We start from the raw sequence: 19,635 nt of genomic DNA, 5'->3' as shown, positions 1-19,635 counted from the left end.
TACTACTGAAGTACAGCAAGGTGTACTTAGAAGCACTAGTCCACATTGTGTGATATTAGGCCAGAATGGCAATTATAAACTGGCATAAAGTTGAAGGAGAGGGACAAGTACTCTAGATCACTATCCATATGCTCTGATTTATAACATATATAACAACAAAACCCTATCCTTTTTCCTAAGTTCTTTTTAAGAAAGATTAAGTTTGAATGATTACTCTCAGTTCATATTTCGTTTCATAGGTTAAACTAAAATTACGATATGGACATATTTGACAGATACCTTCTTGGTTCAAATATCCTAGTGAAACAAGATAAATACAATAAATAATCTTTGTCATATTACTGGTTTGCGCAGTTTATACACAGAAGCTTCAGAAAACTAGCAGAGTTTCTTTTCTCTCTTTATCTGTTCTATGGCTTCTAGCTGCTTCTATCCAATAAATAAATAAAGATAATAATTTCTTTTAAAAATTAAGGATTTTAAAGGTTAGCCAAAAAATTGTTTTAGAGCAACACACACACACACACACACACACACACATATTCCTTTTTTATGCATTGCCAATTTTTTTTCTAACCTCAGAAAGCTATTTTAAGTACCAGATATTTCTCTTTAACAGGAAGTTTTACCTTGGCTCTAATCTAAATCCTTCCTGCTGTTCTTCAAATTCCTCTTCATCCATCCTTGGCTAAAACTGGTAGATCGGGATAAGTTATTCAGACTTCCCAGTGCCCCCACTGGTAAGGGTCCTACCTCCCAGTCTAGGACAGAGGCCTGCCACTGGGCAATCTTGTCGATATTCTCCAAACGTCGTTTGCGCTCATTGATCTGCTGAGTCACATTTCTCATGACAGCCAGAGCAGCTGCAACATACCTGTAGTCACTGTGAAAACAAAAAGATATAATTGAAGACATAAGAAAACACTCAAAAACACTGATAGTCCTACAATGTTTACTAATTATGAAAGCAACCCAGATACCCAAAAGCAGGTGAGTGGCTGAGAAAGTTGTAGAATATATACACAATGGAATAAACAATGAAATACCAGGACTGAGTATGGTGCATTACAACAAAGCAAAGGACCCTGGTGAAAAAGTGAAAGGAGGCAATGTACAGGGTGCAGATGTCCTGGAGCATGGTGGTGGGAAAGGGACTAAGTCTAGGGTGAGAATGTTCTACAGACACCTATCACCAGGAAATAAGAAAATGTAACTATGTATCAAAAACTGTATTATAAACTATAATAGACTATATAAATAAAGGAAAAAAACATAAAACACTAAATTGAGTAAAAGCACCTATGTTTTGGATGTAAACCCTGATAATCCTAACACCCTAACTGCTAACAGAGTCCTGATTTTCAGAATAAATTTATGCCACATGGAGTAAATACTATATTCCTATACTCTATAGAGGTGTCTGTGCAAATTAGTTAGGGCAAAACTATTAAGCAACCTTGATTTTACTTTTAATTTTTTTCTTTATTTCCACTCTATTGGGGAGTTAATGGTTTACAGTATAAGCAGCCTCCTTTAAGGAAGTGAGCTTGTCTTTTCTTGGCTCTTACTCAAATTTGAGGAAAGGAGTGGATGTTATTGCACAACAACTTTGGATAGGGATCCATTAGTAATAAATGATAAAAGAGATGGTAAATATTCCTAGACCTTGATGTGTGTAAGGATTCCTTCTTGATCTTTGACTTTTTGTACTAGCCAGGATACAAAAATTAGTGGCTTAAAAAATAAGGACCTAACAAGGATTCAGAGGACCTAGTGGGGGTTGTATTGTTATATGGGAAACTGGGGAATGTTATGCATGTACAAACTATTGTACTTACTGTTGAATGTAAAAGATTAATTCCCCAATTAAAAAATCAGAAAAAAAAATAAGGACCTATATCTCTTTCATGTAAAAGAAGTCTGCAGCAGACAGTTTATGCCTGTTACAATATCTCCATTGTCATCAGAAACTTAGGTTTCTTCTAGCTTTTTAAAATTCTATCCCTAAGGACATGAATCTTGCCACTTTTGTCATCAAGGCTTCACCAAGCCTGAATGACTTTTTCAGAGAAAGAGACACTTTCCTGACCTTTTTTATGTGAGTTTTTATTTGGTATATTTTTTTCCTTTTTTTAACTAAACATGTTTCCCACCTCTTGTGAGGCTTGGATTTATTTTCTCATTTTACAAGAGTAAATCTACATTCATCCCCAGCTTATATCATCCTCCACTGTCATGCACCTGGAACTGAAGATTTCCCTTCCCCAAAAATCCTTTATTTTGGGACCAAATCCAGGACAAGTTCTACTTTGTGTTTCTCCTTTATGTTCTGATTTCTCAACTTCTGTTCACAAGTAAGACCATCTCATATTCTTCCTTCTTTTTCTGTTTTATCTTAATACAATTCCTTCAAGCTGTATCCTCTCCTGGAGATATATCCTAAAGAATCAAACACACTCATCCAAAGAGGTCTGTGTTATAGCCCAAACTTGGAAGCAACGTAGGTGCAACGTGGGTGGCTAAGAAATGGAATACTACTCAGCTATTAAGAATAATAAACCCACTGTCATTTTCTTTACTAATATGTTGTAGTTTGGTATTGCTGGAGGAAAGTAGGTACAAGGGTCTTTTAACTACCAGGATATATCTCTTAAAGTAACTCCTCTTAGCTGGCATTCCTGGATCCAAGTCTTTTCTCAGCAAAATAACACACTATTGTACTCAAATGCTGTTGCATTTTAATGCTGCTGTTGTTGCCAGAGATTCAGTACTTTATGCTGACAGAAGGGGAAAGGAGTGAAATAAAAGGACACATTTTTTTTATGTTTTTAAATATTTATTTATTTATTCCCTTTTGTTGCCCTTGTTGTTTTATTGTTGTTGTTATTGATGTCGTCATTGTTGGATAGGACAGAGAGAAATGGAGAGAGGAGGAGAAGACAGAGAGAGGGAGAGAAAGGCACCTGCAGATCTGCTTCACCGCTTGTGAAGTGACTTCCCTACAGGTGGGGAGCTAGGGGCTCGAACAGGGATCCTTACGTGGGTCTTTACGCCACCTGCACTTAACCCGCTGCGCTACCACCCAACTCCCAGAAAGACACTATTACACTAGTGCTCCCTCCAGTGTGTTTGGGGTAGGCTCCAACCTGGTTGGCAAAGCAGGTTCATTGTCCTTATGAACTATTTGGCCAGTTTGTCTATTTTCTACAAATTTCTATTGAACAGTATTGTCATTAAAACTTTCAATAGGGAGTTGGGTGGTGGCACAGCCAGTTATGCGCATGTGTCGCAAAGCTCAAGGACCAGCATAAGGATCCTGGTCGAGCCCCTAGATCCCCACCTGCAGGGGAGTCACTTCACAAGCGGTGAAGCAGGTCTGCAGGTATCTGTCTTTCTCTCCCCATCTCTGTCTTCCCCTCCTCTCTCTAGTTCTCTCTTTCCTCTCCAACAACAACGACATCAATAACCACAACAAGGGTAACAAAAGGGGAAATAAGTGAATAAATATAAAAAAATTCAATAATAGGATAGTTTCTATAATACCTAATCACTTTATCCTTCGAATATGTTTCAAGATAGTTCTTCTAAAAACAAAGCACTTTTATTCTGAGCCTCAATGAACAATAGCTATTATCAATTTTTCTTCAAGGTCTCATTATCCTATTGCTGTCTCATATTGAATTATGGATTCAAATAATACTTTCTATATATCTTTTGTATATACTACCTAAAAGTTTCCTATCTCAGTCTGTCGTTGAGCTGTTGATTTAGCATACTGAACTGGAAAGATTTATATTTGTTCATGTTACATTGAGTCATATTACAGTTACTTGCTACAACCTATTTGGAAATCTACTGAGTTCAGTACCATTGCCAAAACTCCCTCAACAAGATTATCTGAGCATGCTCTTTAGAATCACAGTGGAGTGATTAAAGAATAATTATTTTTAGTGCAGAATTTGCTGACATAAATAAGCACCATTGTTCTTTGGACCCATTTTCTGTCTTCCATGCCTTTATTTTCTCTTACGTAAGGATACAGGTAAAATCACTCGAGCCACTTTCTAGAAGGTAATGCTTACAGTTATACTGCACAATGTGAGTTACAACAGTCAATTTAATTCTGCAGTTCTAATAGGTATGAGTTCAGTTCCTTAATGAAAAGACTGGTTGAGTGGGGGTAGATAGTGAGACACCTGGTAAAGTGATCTTATCACATGCATAAGTACTCTGGTTCAAGCTCCTGGCTCATGAATGGTGGAACGGAGATGCAGTTGTCTCTCTCACTCTCCCTATCACCCCTCCCCTCTCAAGTTATTTCTGTCTCTATTAATGACAACAAAAACAACAAAAATTTTAAAAGATTGGCTGCAATAAGACTATCTTGTTGCAAAAATGTTAGTTAACCTTCCTGTTGTGTGTTTTTCCTTCTTAATTAGTTGCTTACTTAAATAATGATGGGTAGAGGTGAAAATCTCATCTTTCTCCATGCAAAGATAATATTTTTTAAATTTATTAAATACCAACCATCTAATCTTTTTTGTCAGAGACCACTGTCATAAACCACAAGCACCCTGAATTTCAGATTCAGCTCAGCTATCTGAACACCTATATGACCAAGCCTCCAAGCTGACAACAATCTCTAATTTTCTTCAAATATAAACTACTGACATGAACAGTAGTAGCTATTTTTAAGTAATATCAAAAGGGGTGGCCATGGGGATGATTTTGGGCCTAAGAGTCACAAAAAAAAGGAGATCAGAGATTATTGCAATCAGCAACTGTCTTTCTCAATCACTTAGCACTTTGGACCGCAGAGGAAGAAAACAGAGGAGAACAGGGATTCAATGAGTCAAGAAGTCCTTGGAGCAGGAGTTACATTCACAATGTAAAGCACAACAGTGGAAAATGTCTAACATGTTCTATCTAATAATTGTTTGTTATTTATTTTACTTTGGGGTATTAATGATTTGCAGTGAATACAGTTGTTGGTGCATGTGTAAAATTTCTCAGTTTTCTGCAAACACTCTTTCCCAGCCTACCTCCTCCTCCACCAATATGATGCACCAGGATCTGAAAATCTTTGCTCCCCCCACCTTCAGCCCAAATCACTTTTTTGGTACAGTACACCAAACCAAGTCCAAATTATACTTGTGTTTCATTGATCTATTTTGTTTTCTCAATGTCTGTCCATGAATGAGATCATGCCATACATATTCACCATTTTCTTTCTGACAGGGCACTTCACTATCACCATTACTTTTCAATACAGTATTGGAATTGCTCACCATAGCAATCTGGCCAGAGAAAGGAATTGGAAGGGAAGAAATCAAATTCTCACTCCTTACAAATGATATGATAGTATACATAGAAAAACTTTAATAATCCATCAAAAGGCTTCTTAAAAATATTTAGCAATATAGGAAGGTATCAGTCTACAGAATTAATATACAAAAATTAGTGGTGTTCTTTTAGGCAAACACTAAGTCAGAAGAGGAGGATATCCAGAAATCACTCCCATTCACTGTGGAAGCAAAATCAATAAAATATCTACAAATAAACCTAAGCAAAGAAGGGAAATACTTGTATACTAAAAACTATGAGTTGCTATTCATGGAAATAGAAAATGATACAAAGAAATAAAAAGATATTCCATGTGCATGGATTGGAAGAATTGATATCATCAGTATGTTTCAGCTCAGCTATCTGAACAACTATACATAAGTATACCTTCAAGATGACAATAGCCTCTAATTTTCTGTAGCTATAAACTACTGACATAAACAGCAGTAGCTATTACTTAATATAATTTTATAAGTAATATCAAAAGCTGTGGTCATAGGCATGGGCATAAAGAATTTTTTTGCGCATATTGACTTACAGTTTAACAACAGCTCTCATTAGTATTACTCATTAGTCTCTTACCTATGGTCCTGGGAGGTATACTTGAGGAGCTCAGCTAATTGTAAGGGATACTTGCAGATCTTCTGTACTGGAGTTAGAAGGAAACCATCAATAGCAATGTCGATCATCTGCTGTAATAGGCGACAGGCCTCAAAGAAGTGCTGGTAGCGACTGTCCTTCATCAGCTTTGAAAGCTCCATGCAGGCATCCAAGTGGTTGTTACAGTACTCAGAATATATCCAGAATCCATCTTGCTATCAGCAGAATGAAAAGAAAGGGAAAGGCTACTGAGGATTCCAGCATAAGCTTTGGAGAAATGGATAAATAGGCCTTGTTCTTACAAAAGAATCTTAAAATGATAAGAATATAAATCTCCCCTAAATTAATTATTAGTTTGTAAATAAAATAAATTATTTGAGGGGTCAGGTGATGGTATACCTGGTACAAGGACCCTGGTTTGAGCTCCCAGTCCCCACATGGAGGGGAAAGCTTTGCAAGTTGTGAGGCAGTGCTGCAGGTCTCTCTCTCGCTCTCTCCCTCCCCCTCCCTCACTCTCTATCACCCCATTCTGTTTTGATTTCTGGCTGTCTGTATCAAATAAATAAAGATAATAAAATAACAAAATAGAGCGCTGCTGCAACATCTACTCCGGCGGTTGCGGGCTGGTACTGGAGTTGGTTTTGAGCTCTGTGTGAGGTGCCGCTGTCACCGCTGCCCTTGGATTGATCGTTCCCATCCAGTTTATAATGAATCCCAGCATGAAGCAGAAACAAGAAGGAATTCAAGAAAATGTAAAGAATAGTCCTGCCCCAAGAAGAACTCTGAAAATGATTCAGCCTTCTGCAACTGGATTACTTGTTGGAAGAGAAAATGAGTTGGTTAAAGACTTGTCAAAAAGGAAACAATGGAATGAGCAGTTAACATCTAAGACTTCCATCTCTGGAGTAGTTATCCCAGAGTATAATGAAAATGAAAATCTTGGAGAAGTCACCCAAGAAGCCTTTGATCTTATGATTGCAGAAAACCCATCTCCTCAGTACTGGAAAGAAGTAGCAGAACAACGGAGGAAGGCTCTCTATGAAACACTTCAGGAAAATGAGAAACTTCATAAGGAAATTGAAGAAAAAGACAATGAAACTTCCCGCTTGAAAAAGGAGAATAAAGAATTGGCAGAAGTAGCACAACAAGTACAGTACATGGCAGAGATAATTGAGAGGCTGACTGGTGAACCTCTGGATAACTTTGAATCACTGGATAGTCAGGAATTTGATTCTGAAGAGGAAACTGGTGAGGATTCTGAAGTGGAAGACTCAGAAATTAGTACTGGTGCCGAAGAAACTGTATCTTCTTCTACAGATTCGAAACCATGTATTTGAAATTCATTAATATCTGATTCTCGAGAAATATGCTGCCAAAGTTTACCTCCACTATAGTTCTTTGTAGCAAAGCAAAAAACTATATAGTGCAAACTTGAAATCAAACTTTTCTGGTTTGAGACCTGGGACCTTATTATTATATTAAAATACAAATATGTATTTTTAATCTATAATGTTTTATGTAAATAGCATTTTCTTAGTTGTCAAACATTGTGATATATGATAAATAAACTTCAGTCTATTAATGAGTAAAAAATAAAATAAAATAACAAAATAAATTATTTGTGAACTAGACAAACAAAGTTTATATTGCAAAAATATCTGACTAGGAATAATGATGAATATATTTAAAAGAAATGTGTTGCTGAAAGGAGACTGGTACTCACAAGAGTGAAATGTACAGTGACTATAAATTTTAGACCCTAGGACACTAAAAGAGATAGTTAACAGTTGTCTGAAAATGACAGACTAGGTTGTTTTAGACAAATATTACCACTGAAAAAATGGAAAATATAGTACATTGTCTTTGAAAGAATCATAGCATTCAAAGTCTAAAATTGACTCTACAGACTTTCTCTTAGGAAATACACCTCAGATTGTTTACAGTTAAAGATGACTTGACATATGAAAATCATGACATAGAATTGTATATATATATATATATATATATATATATATATATACAATTCTATGTCATGATTTTCATATAATTAAGCATGCACAAAGAAGGAAAACAGACAGTAAAAAGAAAGCATATGTAAAGATAATAAAGAAACAGTGAAGGAGAGTACTTCAGCATCTCCTTTGCCTCATCTTGCATGGAACTTGAAGAAATAACATTAAGTAAGAGACTCCAAAAAGATAAAGATGAATATAGGATGATTTCACTAGTAGGCAGAACTTAAGAAACAAGAACAGAAATGGGCAACACAAACTAAAACATGGATTTGGCAAGGCGTATTGCACCAAAGCAAAGGACTCTGTGGAAGGAGGGAGAGAGGTTTTGGGGTCCTAGTGCATAATAGTGGAAAAAGACCCAGCTTGGGGGGTGGCATAATTTTTTGCAGACACTTATCATGGTGAAAGGAGAAATTTCACTTGTGTTAAAAACTGTTCTGTAAGTGATTAACACTTTCCCAACACACACACACACACACACACACACACACACACACACATACACACTTGAATGCTAACAATAGGAGAATTTGGGATAAATGGAACGTGAATAGTCTGTTCTGTTCTTACTAAACTTCTGTAAGTTTGAAATTCTCTTCAGTTTTTAAAAACCTATACACTTTTTCTTAACAGTTGATCAGTATTCATTTAAAATTATCTAAACTTCAGCAGTAACAAATGCTGGAGGGGTGGTGGGGAACAAAGGAACCCTTCTGCACTGCTGATGGGAATGTAAATTGGTTCAACTTCTGTGGAGAGCAGTCTGGAGGACCCTCAAAAGGCTAGAGATGGACCTTCCACATGACCCAGTAATTCTTCTCCTAGGGATATACCCAAAGGACATGATAACACTCAACCAAAAAGACATGTGTACACCTTTGTTCATAGCAACACAATTCGTAACAACTAAAACCTGGAAACAAACTAGGTTCCCAAAAACAGAAGAGTGGCTGAGAAAGCTGTGATATATTTACATAATAGAATACTATGCAACTATTAAGAACAATGAACCCACCTTCTCTGACCCATCTTGGATGGAACCAGAAGGAATTATGATAAGTGAACTAAGTCAGAAAGAAAAGATGTGCATGAAATGATCCCACTCATAAGCAAAAGTTGAAAAAGAAGAACAGAAAGGGAAACACAAATCAAGATCTGACTGAGTTTGGAGTAGGACATCAAAGTAAAAATCTCTGGGTGGAGGGTAGATGTTCAGCTAACTGGGGGTGGAGAGGGGGATCAAGACATAGTCCTTTGGTGGTGAGAATGGTGTTGATAAATCGCTATTTACTTAATATGAGAGGGGAAAAACTGATTTAATATCTCAAACCTTTTAATGTACAGACCATAGGCTGAGTATATGTTCCTTCAGTCTAACAACTTAAGACTTCAAAAGTGTAATCAGAATGAATTTTATCAGTGGTCTCAAATTGTTGATACATTTCTAATAATGACTTGTTCTTTGAAATGTTGACTCTTCTAAAGCTTAGACCAGGGATAACAGAAACAACTAGTGGTGTTACTTTATAAGTAACATCAAAGGACATAAATTATGGTGAGGTCATGTATCATACAGCAAATCCTAACAAAGGGATTTTGGAAGTCCACCCAATTGCCAAATAATTTGACTATAGCAATGACTATCTATTGCCTTCTTAAACCCTAAAATAGCAGAAAACTCCTGCTTCTTCTATAGAGCCTATATTTCCCCAAGTCCTGGAACCTTTAGGGTGGGGCTCACTTTCTTGCATACTTCTCTCAATTCATACCAAATGATACTGCATCTGCTGATCCCAACCTAATCAATGCAATCAATACCACCTCAGCATGCTTCTCTATAGACTTCAGAGACTTCAGGCATGGAATGTCAACCCTTCAGCTTCCTTACTCAGATGAGACCTTTGCCTTCTCATAGGATTCTCTAATTCCATTTTTGGTGGTTCACTTTCTAACAAAGCCCCAAAACCTAGATATTGAGCAGGTCCCATGAGATAGGACATATATACACGTATATACATAAATTTGGGCAAAATATATACCTGAAAGCAAAAGTGCACAATAGTCTGCAGTGAGTCAGTATATGCAGAAATCAAGTAGAAAGACTTAAAAAGACACCATAAAGTGCCCAATGAAATAATTTCTACTTAGACTCACCTACTTCCTATTACACTTCTCTCAGTCACTCCAAAGCTAACCTTATCAAAGTAAGGACTACAAAAGCTGAATAAGGACAAGAGACTCACTTATTTTAATGATGCATTTAGTCACTATCAACCTACCCCATCACCTGGGGCCCTAGTCGGGGAGTCCTGAGATTCCCAAATAGACATGACGGGCCTAGACCTTGATTAGATCTTTATCTCCATTCTTACTGGCCATCTCCATCAGTAACAACACAACAGACCCTTTGGTGGTCCCACATAGGACCTTGCCCTCAATGTTGATGAACAATGGTAGAGATTTTTCCATCCTCTAAAGGGAGGCTGGACAACATAATCTATCTTCCACCTGAGGAAGATGGGTCCTGAAATTGAGACAGCTTGGAACATTTCTACTCATGACCTCAGAATGCAAGCTCAGATCTATAGGGATGCAGAAGTTACACAGGCTCCTAAGCCGAATATGGGCCCCAGATCACATCGATGATTAGGGTTAGGGTTGGGGTTGGGGTTGTGTTTGGGGTTGGGGTTGAGGTTAGGGTTAGGGTTAGGGTTAGGGTTAGGGTTAGGGTTAGGGTTAGGGCTAGGGCTAGGGCTAGTGTTAGGGGTTAGAGTTAGGGTTAGAGTTAGAGTTTATAGTCAACAATATTTATATACCTTTCACATATTTGAGAGCTATTGTCTTCACTGTTACATCTTCCTAGCCCCTTTTTCAGCCATGACATCCATTCCCAGACAATATATTGGATCCACCTGCCATCAGATGCCAGCCTCCAAAAAAATGTATTGTCATGTCTCTTTGGAATATAACTAAAATAGTTCTACTAACCATCTACATTTTGAAGATCCCCAAATCTTCTTCTCAAATATTCCAGCCTTTAAGTTAATTATTAGTCAGCAATTTTGGGCTTTATATGTTTTTTTTTTTCCAACCACCAGGTCCAGATGCTAATATTATGCCATCCAGACTTCCCAGAGCATATGACTCCACCAATGTGTGCTGCAGCCCCACTTTTCCTTAGCTATGTCCCACTAGGGAAAGAGAGAGACAGGTTGGGATTATGGATCATTCTGCCAACACCCATCTTTAGTGGGGATGCAATTATGGAAGCCAAACCTTCCACTTTCTGCACTCCAAAATAACCCTGAGCCCATAGTCCCAGAGGGATAGCTTTCCTATGAAAGTTATCAGTGGAAGGGATGTTATACGGGTTTTTCTGGTGCTGGGAATTGTGTGGAGTTGTTCTCTTCTTTTCCTATATTTTTTGTCACTGTTTACTTTTTATAAATAAAATTTTAAAAAATATTTAAACTTGAAAAAAATCTGACATTAGTACCTGACATACTGACAAAACCTAGTAGAAATTACAGACAACAGAAATTAGTAGGGAAAACACAGGTGGATGGAATTATTTTTTTTACAGACATGTAATTCTTGTTATTTAAATGTTCAAGTTCACTGGCTATAGAAAAATGCAAATAAAGGCCACAACTTCTGTGAGACTGTATAGAAAGTATGTAAAGAAAATACAATAATAGCAATTATTGGAGAGGTTGTAGGGGTAAAGGAATAACATAGTACTGCTGGTGGGAATATAAACTGGGTTAACCCTTTGGAAAGCAATCTGGAGAACCCTCAAAACTCTAGAATTGGACCTACACTATAAAACATTACTTTCTTTTCTTGGGATATATCTGTGTATTCTTATGTTCATAGTAGCATAGTATGTAATAGTACAAATTCGAAAGCAATCTAGGTGTCCAGTGTCCAACAACAGATGAGTGGCTAAGAAAGTTGTCATATATATATATATATATATATATATATTACTCATTAATTAAAAATAATTAAGTCATCTATTTTCTTCAATTTTGTTGGAATTTGAAGGAATCATGTTAAGTAGGATAATTCAAAAAATGGATAAACATGGGGTCACTTCACTTATACATGGAAGTTAAGAAACATGAACAGTAAGAGAAAGCATAAAGAGATACTTGGGTTGGGTATAGTGTAAAAAGCAGTAAAGCAAAAGACTCTGGGGGAAGAGGGTTTGGGAGAGGATGAAGAGGGCTTTGGGGTATTAATGTACCCATGAGTCAACAACTGTAAACCACTGATTACTTAATAAAATTAAATAAAAGCTCATTTGAATTTTAAATACATCAAGGGTATGCTATGATTAAAAAGGGCATTTGCAAAGACAGAAAGCCACTCTTTACAATAATCAGCCACAATTGGAAAGAGACCCATTTGATATAGAACTTTAATTGAATTAGCAACAGTCAGAATGAACTAAAATCTTATCACCTTAATCATATTACAAAAGTGTATATACAATGTTACTGGAGAAATGGGAGATAAGCTATAAACCATGTAGGAGTTATAGTGCCATGCATTTCAGAAATCTTGGCAACTCGCAGGTCTGGGATCTTCAACCATGAGCTCAGGGATATCAAGGCACTCAGTCATTTGGAAGAACTCATTAGAGTGTCAAGGAAGCAATGTGGGCTGTTAAGCCTCAAGGGAGGTTTGCTGGAAATTAAACATATCCCCAGCAAGTTGACGGGAACAGTAAGCCTTCTGTGAACTCACAGAAAACGACAGATTTCACAAAGCTAGTTGCTGAGGTCTTGGTGCAGACTGCAAAGCTACATAGAGGACCTATAACTTGAAGGCTTAAAACAAGTCTAATGATAAATGGCAAATATATAGCCTTCCTTCCCCACATATAAGCAAAAGAAAAATACAAAAACAGGTATGGAAAACCATTCTGTTATCAAATAAAATAAATTTTCAGGCAAGGTAGGCAATAGTAGTCAAAGAATGAATCTGGAACTATACCAAATTAAAAACCTTCCTCACAGCAAAAGAAATCACCACCCAAACAAAGAGACCTCCCACAGAATGGAAGAAAGTCTTTGCATGTCATACACCAGACAAGAGTCTAATAACCAAAGTATATAAAGAGCTCACAAACTCAGCAACAAGAAAACAAATGACCCCACCCATAGGGAGACGATATGAACAAAATATTCACATCAGGAGAAATTCAAAAGGCCAATAAACATATGAGAAACTATTCCAAGTCATGCATTGCCAGAGTAATGGAAATAAAGACAACAATGAAATACCACTTTACTCCTGTGAGAATGTCATGCATCAGAAAGGGTAGCAGCACCAAATGCTGGAGAGGTTGTAGGGACAAAGGAACCCTCCTGAACTGTTGCTAAGAATGTACTCCTATGGAGAACAGTCTAGAGAACTCTCAGAAGACTAGAAGTAGACCTTCCTTATGGCCATGCAATTTCTCTCATGGGGATATATCCCGAGGAACCAAACACACCCACACAAGAAGACTTCTTTATGATTATGTTCATAGCAGAACAATTTGTAATAGTTTTAGACCTAGAAGCAACCCAAGTGTCCAACATAGATGAGTGCTTGAGTAAGTTCTGGTATTATATACACAATGCAATACTACTCAACTATTACAAATGGTAATTTCACTTTCTTCATCTCATATTGCATGGAGCTTGAAGGAATCATGTTAAGTGAAATAAGTGAGAGAAAGAAGGATGAATATGATATGATCTCACTCATATACAGAAATTGAAAAATACTACCATGACACCAACCTGGGCAGGAGACCTCACCAATGTGTCCTGGAGCCCCACCTCCCCAGAGCCCTTACCGCACTAAGGAAAAGCAGAGACAGGCTGGATGAACAAATCAATCTGTAAATACCTATATCCAGCAGAGAAGCAATTACTGAAGCCAGACCTCCAACCTGCTGTACCTCACACAGACATCTGGTCCATACTCCCAGAGAGATAAAGAATAGGGAAGCTTCCAATAGAGGGGATGGGATATGGCACTCTGGTAGTAGGAACTGTATGAATTGTACCGCTCTTATCCCACAGTCTTGTTGACCATTATTAAATCACTAATAAAATTTTTAAATTGAAATTGAAAAATAAGAAAACAAAGCATAAATTGTACTAAGTCTGGTGTATTACATCAAAGTAAAAGACTCTGAGGTGGTGGGGAAGGTACATATAATGTACCATAGTGGTAGAGGAAGACCTAGAAATGGTTGAATTGCTATGTGGAAAACTAAGAAATATCACACATATACAACTACTGTATTTTACTGCTGACTGTGAACTATTAATTCCCCCTGTAAAGAAAAATTATAAATAAATAAATAAATAAAGACTTAAAGGTCCAGGAGATAGCTCACTTCCTGGCTTATGTGCCTTACCCTGCACTGAAATGTTGCTGATGTGCTTGCTCAGTATTGTACACATGAATTCTTCCCTCCAAATTTTATAATGTTACAAGCAACTGGTTTGTATTCAAATATAAGATAGAACAATGTAAATGTTTGGAGAGAAGTGATACTGGGTGTAGAATATGTGCTTCCAGAATTACATGTCTACTTAAAAAATATTCAATCCAACAATAAGGTATAATAAGTATCAATATATGGACCTTAAAACATAGATAAATCCAATGATACAAATAAAGTACTTACTGACAATCAAGAGAGACCTGACAGCAAAATAATGGTAGTAGGAAAATATAACATACTACTCACAGCAAGAGACAAAAAAATCAACAATGAAATAATGGTCTTAAATTAAGGCACAGAAAAGGTGGGCTTAATCTAGTTATGTATCAAGAGATATGGATGATCATTGATAGATGACATATATATAGATAGATAGATAGAGAAAGAGAGAGAGAGACAACATTCAGTCCCCAAAAAGATGAAAACATGTTCTTCTCAAGTGCAAATGGAACATTCACAAGTATTGAGCATACATTTGAACACAAAAATAGTCTTTTTAAAGTGGCTCTTCAAATTATGAGGGTATGAAGTTAAAACAGTCAGTCACAAAACTTATAAAATACCCAAAATGTGGAATAATGAATGGGTCTGAATAAATCAAAAGAGAAATTTAAAATTACCCTTATATATACCAGCTACTAAATCATATGGAATTCAGTGAAAACAGTCTTTATATATACATATACCATATACATATGTATATTCCCTTTTGTTGCCCTTGTTTTATTATTGTTGTTATTATTGATGTCATTGTTGTTAGATAGGAAAGAGAGAAATGGAAAGAGGAGGGGCAGACAGAGTGGGGGAGAGAAAGATAGATACCTGCAGACCTGCTTCACCACTTGTGAAGAGACTCCCCTGCAGGTGGGGAGCCAGGGGCTTGAACCAGGATCTTTACACAGGTCCTTGTGCTTTGTGCCAATTGCACTTAACCTGCTGCACTACCACAAGACTCCCCAAAAACAGCCTTAGCGAGGAAGCTTATGGCAATACAGGTCCACATTAACAAAAATCTCAAATAAACTATCAATGGCCTCACAAGAAAACCTACAAGTAAAGGAGCAATAAGGAGCCCAAAAATTCCGCAGGAGGAGAGCGATAACAAAAACCAGAGTGAAAAATTACTTAAATAGAAACAAAAAAGATTATTAAAGTGACCAAACAAATAAAATACTTATTCTTCAAAAGGATAAATAAATCACTGGATATACTCACCAAGACAAAAGAGAAAATTTATAACAAAAGTAGTCAGAAATAAGAGAGATGAAATTACAACTGATGATGCAGAGATACAAAGGTCCATAGGAGAATACTGTGAGCTTCTCTATGCAAATGAAATGAACAGCAGTATATAAAATGGGAACTATCTTAGAGTCATTTCTTCTGCCAAGCCTGTCCCAAGAGACCAGTCCCTGGTACACAAATTAAAAGCTTTACCACAAGGGGGCAGAGTCAAGATGGAGACCTGAAAGCAGCAAGGAGGCAGCCTCTCCCCAAAAACTTATTCCAACCCTGGTAATTGTAAACTGAAACAAGATTTTCAGGTCTATAGGAGATAAACTATAAAGAAAGGGTAAAACAGGAATCAGAATGAAAAAAATATAAACTGTCTATAAGCCAGCAAAAAGGAGCTTAAAGGACAAAGGAAGCAAAACAGTGAGTCAGAGGTAGCTGGTTTGGGGAAATAGGGCAAAGACTAAGAGGCCCACCCACCTGTGGAATTTAAAACACCAAAGGGGAACCTTCTGTCAGAAATCAGTGGGGAGTCATTTAAAACTGCCCCACAGCATTCCAGCTAACTAAGAGACTGTTTGGGTGGGGTGGTATTCTACTTTCCCAGTCTGACTTGACTAACAGGATGCCTCTTTTTGTTATTGTGTTAGCTTGTTGGATATTGGGTGAAGGTTGTTCACATAAAGGAATGCCATTGACTTTTGTATGTTAGTTTTGTAGGCTGATATTTTACTGTATTACCTCATAATTTTCAAAAGCTTCCTGCCGGATTCTTTGGATTTTTCTATGTATACTATCATATAATCAGCAAATAGTAAGAGCTTGTCTCCTTCTATTCTAATCTGTATCCCTTTAATATCTTGCTCCTGCCTGATTGCTATGGCAAAAACTTCCAACACTATGTTGAATAGTAATGGTGACACTGGGCAGCCCTGTGTAGTACCTAATCTAACGGGAAATGCTTCCAGTTTTTTGCCATTGAGTATGATGTTGGCTGTGGGTTTGCTATATATGGACTCCATTATATTCAGTAATTTTCCATCTATTCTCATTTTTTGTAGCATTTTCATCATAAAGTGATATTGGATATTGTCAGAGGCTTTCTCTGCATCTACTGATACAACTATGTGGTTCTTGGTCTTGCACTTATTGATGTGGTGGATCACAATGATTGATTTACATATATTAAACCAACCCTGCATCCCTGGGACAAACCCTACTTGATCATGATGAACAATCTTTTTAATATACTGCTGTATTTAGTTTGCTAGAATTTTGTTCAATATTTTAGTATCTATGCTTTTCTGTCGGGCTAGCGATGCAAGAGAGAGATGACCCAGGAACTAAGGTGCAAGGCAATTCAAATCTTTATCCATTTGAGTGCCCCAGAGTCAGGTGGTAGCACACCTGGTTAAGCCACATGGCACAAACTGCAAGGGCTGGTGTCAGCCTCCCGGTCTGGCATGCACTTCTCTAGCCAGAAAACGGAAGAGGCAAGTCGGAAACGGAAGTGGCTTGACAATACCATATATGGTTAGGAAAGGGACAGAGAAAGGTGAAAGGGGCTGGCAAAGGTAGGGACTTCCTTAGCAACTGTTGCTAGGGGTTTAACTGGTAGGATTAATAATACCCTGCTGTCTTGAGGGTAGGAAAAGAATATATTAAATGAGCAGAATGAGTGGGGAAATAGGGTGGAGGCCTTAGGCAAGCCGTGGGGGGGTCTCGTGTCCCTCCTTGCTAAACATCTCAGTAGAGAGAGAGAGACTGACAGGATGGATGTCTACCCCTCAGGTCAAGTACTGCCAAGCTCTACCACAACCTCACAATTACCCTACATTTGTCAGAGATATCGGTCAGTAGTTTTCTTTCCTTCCTTCATTCCTCTTCTTCTTCTTCTTCTTCTTCTTCTTCTTCTTCTTCTTCTTCTTCTTCTTCTTCTTCTTCCTATTCTTCTTCTTCTCCTCCTCCTCCTCCTCCTTCTTCTCTCTCTCTCTTTCTTTCTTTCTTTCTTTCTTTCTTTCTTTCTTTCTTTCTTTCTTTCGTATCCCTGTCTTCTTTTGCTATCAGAGTGATGTTGACTTCATAGGAGCTTGAAGAGAATATTCATCTGTCTTCAATCTTTTGAAAGAGTTGTAAAAATAGAGATACTAACTCTTCCTCTTAGATTTTATAGAATTCATTTGTAAAACCAACTTGTCCAGGACTTTCATTTTTGGAAAGTTTTTTTGATAACTATTTCAATTTATTTGGCTGCGATTGGCCTGTTCCTATTTCCTAGTTCGTCTTTATTTAATTTTGGAAGTTTCTAGGTATCTAGGAACTAGTCCATTTCTTCCAGGTTCTTTAGCTTGGTGGCATATAGTTGTTCATAGAAGTCTCACATGATATGTTGAATTTATGTGGTGTCTGTTGTGATATCTCCTCTTTCATTTACAATCCAATTTATTTGGGTCTTCTCCCTTTTTTGTTTTGTGAGTCTGACTAAATCTTTGTCTATTTTATTTACTCTTTTGAATAAGCAATATTTAGATTAGTTTATCTTTTGTGTGGTGTTCTTATTTTCAATGTTATTTATTTCTGCCATAACTTTAGTTATTTCAGTCCTTCTGGTTGCTTTAGGGTTCTATTGTTCTTCTTCTAAATATTGAAGGTGTGCAATCAATTTGTTTATGTGAGGTTTTTCTTGTTTCTGATTGTGTGCTTTTATGGCTATGAATTTTCCTCTTAGTCCTGCCTTAGCTGTGTCACAAATATTCTGATAGTTTTTGTTTTCATTTTCATTTAACTGTCAAAACATTTTGATTTCTTCCTTAATTTCCTCTTTGACCCTATAGTTGTTAAGTAGTGCACTGTTGAGTTTCAGTATTTTGGGGCTTTTACTAACTTTATTTTTAAATGTTAATTTAATTCCACTGAGCTGTGAGATGGTATAATTTCAATGCTCTTGAATTTGCTGGCACTGTCTTTGTGGCCTAACATATGGTCTATCCTTGAAAATTGCCCATGTGGACTTGAATAGAATGTATATTACACTTTCTTGGGGTGAATAACCCTGAAAATGTCCAATAGTTCTAGTTTATTTATCTCTTCATTTAGCTCCCTCATTTCTGTATTGATTTTCTGTCTGGATGATCTGTCATGTTGAGAGAGTAGAGTGTTGAAGTTCCCTACCATCACTTTGTTGCTGTTAATATATTGCTGTAGCTCTTTCAGTAGATGTTTGATGTATTTAGATGGTCTCTCATTGGGTGTATAGATGCTAATAATCCTTAAGTACTCTTTGACTGATCCCCTGAGCACTAAGTCCATCCCTATCTTTTTAAATTTTATTTATTTTAAGGTCTATCATGTCGGATATGATAATAGCTGTTCCTGCCCTTTTTGCAGTCCATTGGCTTGTCAGATTGTTTTCCATCCTTTGCCTTTAAGTCTATGTTTGTCTTGTTAAATTAGGTGGGATTCCTGTAGACAACATAGGGTTAGATTTTGCTTTACCACTTGTGAAGCTTTCCCCCTGCAGTTGGGAATCCGGGTGCTCAAACCCAGCTCCTTGCACATTGTACAACTAGGTGTGCTACCACCCAGCCCCATGATCTGATTGTTTATAGAAAACCTTTCAGAACTTCTTTCAAGGCAGGCTTGGTCATAGTTCATTGCTTCAAATGTTGCTTGTCTGAGAAGTTTTTTGTCCTTTTTTTTTTTTTTGCCTGCAGGGTTATTTCTGGGGCTCAGTGCCTGCACTACAAATCCAATGCTCCTGGAGGCCATTTTTTCCCCTTTTGTTGCCCTTGCTGTTTATCCTTGTTGTAGTTATTATTGTTGTTATTATTGCAGTTCTTGTTGTTGGATATGGCAGAGATAAATCCAGAGAGGAGGGGAAGACACACAGGGTGAGTGAAAGATAGATACCTGCAAACCTGCTTCACTGCCTGT

The 19,635-nt window shown here is 37.2% G+C and overlaps 2 protein-coding genes across 10 annotated transcripts in view; one reads left to right on the top strand and one right to left on the bottom strand.

Annotated features, from left to right (window-relative positions):
* ARHGEF9 (Cdc42 guanine nucleotide exchange factor 9) overlaps positions 1-19,635 on the bottom strand; it is a 297,917-nt gene that overhangs the window by 78,785 nt on the left and 199,497 nt on the right. For all 9 annotated transcript variants that reach the window (XM_060183301.1, XM_060183306.1, XM_060183303.1 and 6 more), the window contains 2 exons: positions 5,926-6,158; positions 754-883 (listed from right to left, as the gene is read on the bottom strand). In XM_060183301.1, the coding sequence (XP_060039284.1) occupies positions 754-883; positions 5,926-6,158 (363 nt within the window). The remainder of the gene's footprint in view (positions 1-753; positions 884-5,925; positions 6,159-19,635) is intronic.
* On the top strand, positions 6,538-7,489 carry LOC103125612 (geminin-like). The gene has a single exon (XM_060182780.1). The coding sequence runs from the start codon at positions 6,651-6,653 to the stop codon at positions 7,278-7,280; it is 630 nt and encodes a 209-aa protein (XP_060038763.1). The 5' UTR covers positions 6,538-6,650; the 3' UTR covers positions 7,281-7,489.

This window comes from Erinaceus europaeus, chromosome X (genome assembly GCF_950295315.1).
Source record: "Erinaceus europaeus chromosome X, mEriEur2.1, whole genome shotgun sequence".
In the NCBI taxonomy this organism is placed as follows: Eukaryota; Metazoa; Chordata; class Mammalia; order Eulipotyphla; family Erinaceidae; genus Erinaceus; species Erinaceus europaeus.
The sequence above is the reverse complement of the archived record's forward strand: the minus strand, read 5'-3'. Positions and strand labels throughout refer to the sequence as shown.

Excerpts from the sequence above, each read along its gene's own strand:
- LOC103125612 (XM_060182780.1), top strand. The coding sequence starts at position 6,651 with ATGAATCCCAGCATGAAGCAGAAACAAGAAGGAATTCAAGAAAATGTA.